The sequence below is a fragment of the Trachypithecus francoisi genome, unplaced genomic scaffold, assembly GCF_009764315.1.
Source record: "Trachypithecus francoisi isolate TF-2019V2 unplaced genomic scaffold, Tfra_2.0 Lachesis_group20, whole genome shotgun sequence".
Taxonomy (NCBI): Eukaryota; Metazoa; Chordata; class Mammalia; order Primates; family Cercopithecidae; genus Trachypithecus; species Trachypithecus francoisi.
Window position 1 is genome coordinate 67,376,127 of NW_022681466.1, and position 8,472 is coordinate 67,384,598.

The 8,472-nt window shown below is 57.0% G+C and overlaps 2 protein-coding genes across 4 annotated transcripts; one reads left to right on the forward strand and one right to left on the reverse strand.

The window, feature by feature from the left end:
• The first annotated feature begins 5 nt into the window (after positions 1-5).
• SLC25A11 (solute carrier family 25 member 11) lies at positions 6-5,720 on the forward strand. 3 transcript variants are annotated; one of them, XM_033184970.1, is made up of 8 exons: positions 6-274; positions 879-1,031; positions 1,116-1,322; positions 1,499-1,589; positions 1,672-1,762; positions 1,848-1,947; positions 2,027-2,078; positions 2,206-2,792. In XM_033184970.1, the coding sequence occupies exons 1-8, from the start codon at positions 180-182 to the stop codon at positions 2,359-2,361; spliced, it is 945 nt and encodes a 314-aa protein (XP_033040861.1). In that variant the 5' UTR covers positions 6-179; the 3' UTR covers positions 2,362-2,792. The 3 variants fall into 3 exon arrangements, with proteins under 3 accessions (XP_033040861.1, XP_033040862.1, XP_033040860.1); XM_033184971.1 differs by lacking the exon at positions 2,206-2,792 and adding an exon at positions 5,582-5,720 and having other exon boundaries at positions 117-274; positions 879-1,322; XM_033184969.1 differs by having other exon boundaries at positions 117-274; positions 879-1,322; positions 2,206-2,791.
• On the reverse strand, positions 5,071-8,017 carry GP1BA (glycoprotein Ib platelet subunit alpha). The gene is made up of 2 exons (XM_033184954.1): positions 7,892-8,017; positions 5,071-7,672 (listed from the first exon to the last, which is right to left on the reverse strand). The coding sequence occupies exons 1-2, from the start codon at positions 7,970-7,972 to the stop codon at positions 5,537-5,539; spliced, it is 2,217 nt and encodes a 738-aa protein (XP_033040845.1). The 5' UTR covers positions 7,973-8,017; the 3' UTR covers positions 5,071-5,536.
• Positions 8,018-8,472: the final 455 nt, after the last annotated feature.

An 8,472-nucleotide genomic window follows, 5' to 3' on the forward strand; every position in this document is an offset into this window, starting at 1 on the left:
CTTACTCCCGGCCGCCTTTGCGCTGCGCGCCTGCGCCCGCGCTGGCTTCCAGCGGGTGCCGGACCTGAGAGCCGGAGGGGCGTGCGCGCGCCCTCGCCCTGTTGCGCGCGCGGTGTCACCTTGGGCGCGAGCGGGGCCGCGTGCGCACGGGACCCGGAGCCGAGGGCCATTGAGTGGCGATGGCGGCGACGGCGAGTGCCGGGGCCGGCGGGATGGACGGGAAGCCCCGTACCTCCCCTAAGTCCGTCAAGTTCCTGTTTGGGGGCCTGGCCGGGTAAGCTCAGGCCCCAGGGTTGGGAAAAGAGGAGGAAGGGACGGGTGCAAGGAACTGGGCCCGGTTCATCTCTGGGTCTGTTGCAGTGAACTGTGCCGGCACGGGGTCAGCGTGATCTCCAGCGTATTGCGAGTTCCCCAGTGGGCTGCTAGGGCCCCATTGCAAGGCCCGTTCTGGACTGTATGCGGGGTCGTTGCACAACCCCCGCCGGGCCACCTGAGTTTCCCAGCGCATTGCCAAGCTTGGCCGGGCTACAGGGGGTTCCAGGCCATTAAATGGCTCCTAGAGGACTACCTGGAGTCCTAAATCTTGGACGCCCCTTCGTCCCCTCCCTGTGTCGGACTGCGTGCAGCCCCAGGTCACTGCTTGACTGTCATGAAGCTACTTGGAGCACTTTCATTGCATGGCCCCCACTGGACAACTAGACTTTTCAGACCCGTTGCACTCGGTGTACATATAGACTGTTACACACGTGCTCACCAGCATTCTGATTCTTGAATCGCATGGCAGGCCCTGACCTTTGTAACCTCTTGCTGCCAGGCTCCAGTGGGCACTGGTAGATCTGGAATGCCTGGCCCTTCACTCCACCTCTGTCTTCCCCCAGGATGGGAGCTACGGTTTTTGTCCAGCCCCTGGACCTTGTGAAGAACCGGATGCAGCTGAGCGGGGAAGGGGCCAAGACTCGAGAGTACAAAACCAGCTTCCATGCCCTCACCAGTATCCTGAAGGCAGAAGGCCTGAGGGGCATTTACACCGGGTATTGGGGCCTCAGGATGGAGGGTAGGGTGTGGGTTGGTAGCTCCAGACCTTGGCCTGATATGCTGACCCCTCTGCTCCTCAGGCTGTCAGCTGGCCTGCTGCGCCAGGCCACCTACACCACTACCCGCCTTGGCATCTATACCGTGCTGTTTGAGCGCCTGACTGGGGCTGATGGTACTCCCCCTGGCTTTCTGCTGAAGGCTGTGATTGGCATGACCGCAGGTGCCACTGGTGCCTTTGTGGGAACACCAGCCGAAGTGGCTCTTATCCGCATGACTGCGGATGGCCGGTGAGTTCCAAGTCTGAGCCTAACCCCAGCCCCATTCCCTGGAATCTAGAATGAAAGGACCACTTTTCTATCCCAGATCTAGAGCAGAGCCTTTACCTGTTCTGGCCTTCCTTTCTTTGCATCTGTGGGCCCCTGTGGGCTATCCTGATCTTGACCTCTTCCTGCCTTCCCATCAGGCTTCCACCTGACCAGCGCCGTGGCTACAAAAATGTGTTTAATGCCCTGATTCGGATTACCCGGGAAGAGGGAGTCCTCACACTGTGGCGGGTGAGTGGAGGGGCTGGAGACTTGGGGTTTGTGAAGTCCGGTTTTAGGGGTTTCTGACTCCTGCCCGCTCCCCTCCCTCCAGGGCTGCATCCCTACCATGGCTCGGGCCGTCGTCGTCAATGCTGCCCAGCTGGCCTCCTACTCCCAATCCAAGCAGTTCTTGCTGGACTCAGGTGAGACCCAGAGCTGGGCCCTTAGCTCCCAGCCTGGCCTGAGCCACCTCTGAGCTGACTGCCACTCCCGCCTCACCTCCCCCAGGCTACTTCTCTGACAACATCTTGTGCCACTTCTGCGCCAGCATGATAAGCGGTCTTGTCACCACTGCTGCCTCCATGCCTGTGGATATTGCTAAGACCCGGTGAGCGTGCAGTCTGGTCCTGGAGGTGGGTGGGAAGGTGTCCTTTCGGTCTCTCATGCCCCTGCCTCCTCGCCTTCAGAATCCAGAACATGCGGATGATTGATGGGAAGCCGGAATACAAGAACGGACTGGTGAGCAAGGCATTCTGGGAGCCTGGGTGGGGTGTTGGATCTCTCCTGGGAAAGGTGTGAAGGCAGCTGGGTAAGGGGGATGGGGCCCTCGAGTCCTAGCCCAAGCGCCCTGCTTGTCTGTGTCTAGGATGTCCTGTTCAAGGTTGTCCGCTACGAGGGCTTCTTCAGCCTGTGGAAAGGCTTCACACCGTACTATGCCCGCCTGGGCCCCCACACCGTCCTCACCTTCATCTTCTTGGAGCAGATGAACAAGGCCTATAAGCGTCTCTTCCTCAGTGGCTGAAGCGGCCAGAGGCTCCCACTTGCCTGCTGCGTCTATGGCCGCTGCGCCCTGGGGGCCTGGACTCTGCTGCCCTGGACCCCTCTATTTATTTCCCTTCCACAGTGTGGTTTCTTCCTCTGCGGTAAAGGACTTGATCTGTTCTACCCCCTGCGCCAGCTTGCCCTGCTCGTCCTGATCCTGTGATTTCTCTGTCCCTGGCTATTCTTGCAGGGAGCTGGAAAACTTCCTGAGGATTTCTGGCCTCCCCCTGGGTTTTAGTTTCAGGGCACACAGGACAGCAGAAGATCCCCTTTCTCAGTGGGGAAACCAAGGCAGAACTGAGGGGACAGGGAGGAGCAGAAGCCATCAAGATGGTCAAAGGACCTACAGAGGGAGATGTGGCCCTTCCTCCCCCTCACTGAGGACTTAATAAATCGGATTGATGACACCAGCCCCAAATCTGGAGAGTCTGGGGGGTGGTTAGGAGAGGGGAGGAGACTGGACAAAGAAGCTGGTGCCCCTGGAGAATAGGAACTGGAGTTTTTAAGAAAAATGGTTAAAGAAAAAGCAGCCGCTGGTTTTATGCAAATGCTGTAAATCTGTCATGCCACAGCAGCTGACAGGGCTAGAAAAACTCAAATCCCAGGCCCGGCGTGTTTCCTCCAGCCACTTGCCCAAGAATGCCACAGACGCACAGATCATTTCACATAATCCCCAGGAAAAGCCCCTCCGTCTGATGAGTGTTTCTGCAGCCTAAAGAGGGAGGAAATAAAGAGACTCAGAGAGGAAGTCAGACCATTGTGGGCTGGAGGCAGTGCGCATGCAGGGCCAGGGCTTAAGTGGGTGAGCACTGGAAGCTTGAGGAAAGGGGGATGCTGGCCAGAGACCTGATCTGGGTCCTTGGCTGGGGAGAGAGAACCTTATCCGTTTCTTTAGAAGATGTGTGGTTCCCAGGCCAGCCCTCAAGGAGCCTTAAAACCTCTTGGGGGCATAAAAGAGCTTGGGAAGGTCAAACTGAGGAGTGCTGGCCAGGCTAGGGGACAGGCAGGCAGCAGGTGGGAGCTGTCCCTTTGGCAGAGCCTCATCAGCAGAAGAGGTGGAGCTCAGCATCGTGGCACCCCTGCTGCTCCCTCCGTGTACACTCTGTCCTGGGCCTTAGTGGCTGTTGTGAGACACTTGAAGCCTAGACCTTGTCCTTAAGGAGTTTCCAGTCTAGAAGGCAAGATTATACAGGAGCAATTGGGAAACTGAGTGTAGCAATAGTGTTGCAGGGTAACCTGGAAAGCACCTGACCTCACCTGGGAGAAGTGACTTGCACACTGAGTGGTTATACTGGCTGGGGAGGGGGCAAGGACAGCACACCTGGCTGGACTGAGGGCAAAGGCCTAGAGTAAAACACTGTCGGGGAGCAGGTGATCTATAGGCTTGTGGTAGTTGGAGCACAGGCTGTGATCTGGCTTGAGATGAAGCTGGACTGTCAGATGGGGACAGTGCGTGGCACTCCCTGACTGCCAACCTCAGGAGTTGGTCCTCCACCTGGGGAGAGGTGCAGTCAGACTTTCAGGTTTGGGAGATCTTCCGGGACCATCTGGAGGGGGATGGGGGTCTCCATGGTCCCATTCTGTGGGCCCCAAGCCCTGGATTGGGCTGGAGACAAGGCAGGAGAGGAAGCCACACCAGTGTGTTTAGGGAATGGCAGGATTTATGAGAAAAATGGGGTCCCGTTTGCCTGTGTCCCAGCCTGAAAGCAGGAAACCCAAGACTTCAGTCACACTCACCAAACGGTGCATGCTGCAAGGCCAACCCCTTGCTGTCTTGCTGACCTGGGCAGTGAGAGCTGCACTTCTGAGACTGCAGGTGCAAAGCAGGCACCCACCTTTGCCCCTAGTACTGCAGGCTGCTGCCAGGTGGGTGTCAGCAGTTGTCGTTAAACTCCAGGAAGACGACAATTTTTGAGCTGGATCTGATGCCTAAGGTGGCCTGGTGGGTGGCCAGCCCTGGAGGAGAGAAGGAGGCACCCCAGGCAGGGGAAGTGCAGGCTATCACTGAAGGTCTATTGGATAAGTTGTGACCAGTGTAGGGGCAGTTGGAGCCTTGTGAATTCTCATGACAGGTGCCCCAGGCACTCTTCACCAAAAGAAACCGAGTTGTTTTGAAACAGGCTCTCACTCTGTCACCCAGGCTGGAGTACAGTGGCACAGTCAGGGCTCACTGCAGCCTCCATCTCCCAGGCTCAGGTGATCCTCCCTCCTCAGCCACCCAGGTACCTGGGACCACAGGCACACACCACCACAGCTGGCTGACATTTTGTATTTTTTGTGGAGATCAGATTTTGCCATGTTGCCAAGCCTGGTGTCAAACTCCTGGGCCCAAGCAACCCACCCGCCTCAGCCTTCCAGAGTGTGGAATTACAGGTGTGAGCCCCTGCACCCGGCCAGAAGGCATTTTTTTTTTTTTTTAGATGGAGCCTTACTCTGTTACCCAGGCTGGAGTTCAGTGGCACAATCTTGGCTCTCTGCAACTTCCACCTCCCAGGTTCAAGTGATTCTCCTGCCCCAGCCTCCCGAGTAGCTGGGATTAAAGGTGTGCACCACCATGCCCGGCTAATTTTTGTATTTTTAGTAGAGACAGGGTTTCACCATGTTTGCCAGGCTGGTCTCGAACTCCTGACCTGGCGATCCACCCACCTTGGCCTCCCAAAGTGCTGGGATTACAGGCATGAGCCATCACTCCCAAACCTAAAATTATTTTTTATTATACAGATAATATACAATAATAGTGGAAAACTAGAAAATGCTAAACAGGGAAAAAGAAAATAAAACCACCCATATTTGTAACATCCAGACACAATGAGTGCTCACATCCTGATAAATCACTTTCCAGATTTTCTTCTGTGCATAGATGCACGTGGGAACCATGCTGTATTCTGCCAAAATGATTCACCGCGAGGTCTGGCAGCACCCCATGCAGCATCGGGAGCTTTGTCCTGTGACCCACCCAACTCCATGTCATTCCCCCTTCTGCTTTGCTGGGACTGAAGTTGTGTGCCTGTGGTGTGAAGAGAGGGCTTCTGATACAGAAAAAGGAATTAAGACCCCTCCCCCAAGACTCTGTGTTCCTCATCCCCCCAACCCCCAACTAGATTCGATAGAAGAGCCCATAGCCTCCTCTCTCAAGGTCCACAAGCCTCCCACCCTCAGAGGCTGTGGCCAGAGTACCCAATGCTCACTGTGCCCAGCAGGTCCTCACCACGACCCTGACTCAGAGCTGAGGGCCTCCTTCCTGCCACTAGAGGCCCCACACGGCCATTAGGCCGTACCCACAGGAAGAGGCTGGAGCGGAAAGTGGGGAGTGAGCCTCGAAGGAAGAGAAGCCAGGCCCGGGGCACCGTCACTTGCCGTCCCCTCTGCAGCTCCAGATGTGTGGTTTGTGTGGCTGTGGCCAGAGGAGCACCTTGGCCAGAGTCCAGGGCCTGTGGTTTCACATGCCTGACCCAGGTCAGCAGCAGGATGAGGACCACAGAGGCAAAGAGCAGCCAGAGGAGACCCAAGACATAGAAGCCCAGGGGGAGGAGGCAGCAAAAGTCGGGGTGGAGAAAAGGGTCATTTCTGTAGCTCTCGAAATGCCCTTGGAGCACCCCACGGAGCTTTGGTTGCTGATCAAATTCAGGGATGGTTTTTTTGGTGGATTCTAAGAGTGATACGGGTTTTGTGGTAGTCAAAAATATGACGCTTTTTGGAGTGATCAGGCTTGTGGCAGACTCCGGAATGGTCAGGCTTGTGGCGGACTCTGGGATGGTCCGACTTGAGGCCAGCTCTGGGGTGGTCTGAGTTGGAGTGGGCTCTGGGGTGGTCGGGCTTGGGGTGGGCTCTGGGGTGGTCGGGCTTGGGGTGGGCTCTGGGGTGGTCGGGCTTGGGGTGGGCTCCGGGGTGGTCGGGCTTGGGGTGGGCTCTGGGGTGGTCTGATTTGGAGTGGGCTCCGGGGTGGTTGGGCTTGGGGTGGGCTCTGGGGTGGTCGGGCTTGGGGTGGGCTCCGGCTCTGGGATGGTCCGGCTTGAGGCCAGCTCTGGGGTGGTCTGAGTTGGACTGGGCTCTGGGGTGGTCGGGCTTGGGGCGGGCTCTGGGGCGGGCTCCGGGGTAGTTGGGCTTGGGGTGGGCTCTGAGGTAGTCGGGCTTGGGGTCAGTTCAGTAGTGGATTTTGGAGTTTTGGAGAATGTGGCGGATCCCGTGTGAAGTGTGAAATCTGGGGTCCATCTGGGTGGGAATGTGGTCTGCTCCTTAGTGGATTCTTGTGTTGGATGCAAGGAGGAGGGCATTTGGCTGTCTACAGAAGCAGCAGACCATGAGTGGAATAGACCCCAGGGAGTTGTATGGGCTTTGGTGGAGAACTTGACCACAGTCCTTGTGGCACGCACCTCATCACCCTCAGTGTCCTCGTCTGTGTAGTAATCATATAGCCCTGGGTCATCTTCATCACCAAGGGTGGGGCATCCCTTTCCCGGGTATTTGTAGACAGGAATCTTGTCTGAATTGTCACACTGCACACTGGCCACGTTAGAGGTCATGGCCTTGACGTCCACACCTTCCTTCCACACGTAGACATTTTCGGCATTGTCCTGCAGCCAGCGACGAAAATAGAGGATCTCACAGTTGCATAACCAGGGGTTCCCATGGAGAAAAGCAAAAGGCAGGAGGTGGAACCCAAAAAAGCCCTTTGGTATCGTATACAGCGAGTTCTCTTGGAGGAGGAGGGTGTCAAGATTCCCCAGCCCATCCAGGAGCCCGGCGGGGAGCTCGGTCAAGTGGTTGTTAGCCAGACTGAGCTTCTCCAGTTTGGGTGTGGGCGTCAGGAGCCCTGGGGGCAGGGTCTTCAGCTCATTGCCTTTCAGGTAGAGCTCTTGGAGTTTGCCAAGACCATGCAGGGCACCAAGAGGCAGCGAGGTCAGCTGGTTGAAGGAGACGTCCAAGATGGTGAGAGCAGGCAGTGTCTGCCCTAGCAAGGGCAGGCTTTGCAGCTTATTGTGGGATAGATCCAGGGTCCCCAGCACTGGCAGTGTCCCATCGAGCTGGAGCTTGGTGAGCTCGCACTTATCTAGGTACAGCTGAGTGAGGCGAGTGAAAGGCAGCAGGGATGCCAGGGAGAAGGTGTACAGGAGGTTCTCACCCAAGTGGAGGATTGTCGTGTCTTTTGGCAGGTCTGGAGGCAGCGCTATCAGATTCCTCTTGTCACAGTTCACTTCTAGGTGGCTGGCCACTTTGGAGACCTCACAGATGGGGTGGGGATGTAAGGGGCTTGGCAGCAGGAGCAGCAAGAGGAGGAGAGGCATGAGGACCTGTGGGCAAGGGGGCCTTGAGTGGACCCCCCTGCAGCCCCTGGCAGCATTCCCCCAGGTCCCAGCCCCCTTCCCCCTGCAGCTTCGCTTCCAGAAACAGCGTTCACACCTCCTGTCCTCCCTACTCCCCTCTCCCACCCTTGCCTGCAGAGCTTAGCTCCAGTCCCTCTTTCCCCTCCCTCCGACCCCTCTCCTGCTCCAGCACCAACCCCGGCTTACAGGCAGGCGGAAAGACCTCCGAAAGCACACAAAGTCTTCTAAGGTGCCACTCGACTCAGTCCTTCTCTCTTCTAGCCCCATGGAGGACTAAGCCAGTGGCAAGGAAGGGGATGGGGGTGAGGAGGAAATGCAGGCCTGATAGGGATTCCAGTGACCAGGAATCCCTTGGACACAAGCCCTTATCGCCTCATTCCACGGCTTTCCCCCAAGCCTTCTTTGTGGTTCTCTCTTCCGCTTTCCTTTTACACAAGGGAGATGGGGGTGGACTCCTCCAAACAGCCTTCCGCCATCTTTTAAAAACCTCTCCAGGGCCGGGCACAGTGGCTCACGCCTGTAATCCCATAGCTTTGGGAGGCTGAGGTGGGTGGATCACCTGAGGTTGGGAGTTCGAGACCAGCCTGACCAACATGGGGAAACCCTGTCTCTACTAAAAATACATTAGCCAGGCGTGGTGGCGCATGCCTGTAATTCCAGCTCCTCGGGAGGCTGAGGCAGGAGAATCACTTGAACCCGGGAAGTGGAAGGAGGTTGCAGTGAGCCGAGATCGTGCCATTGTACTCCAGCCTGGGTGACAAGAGCGA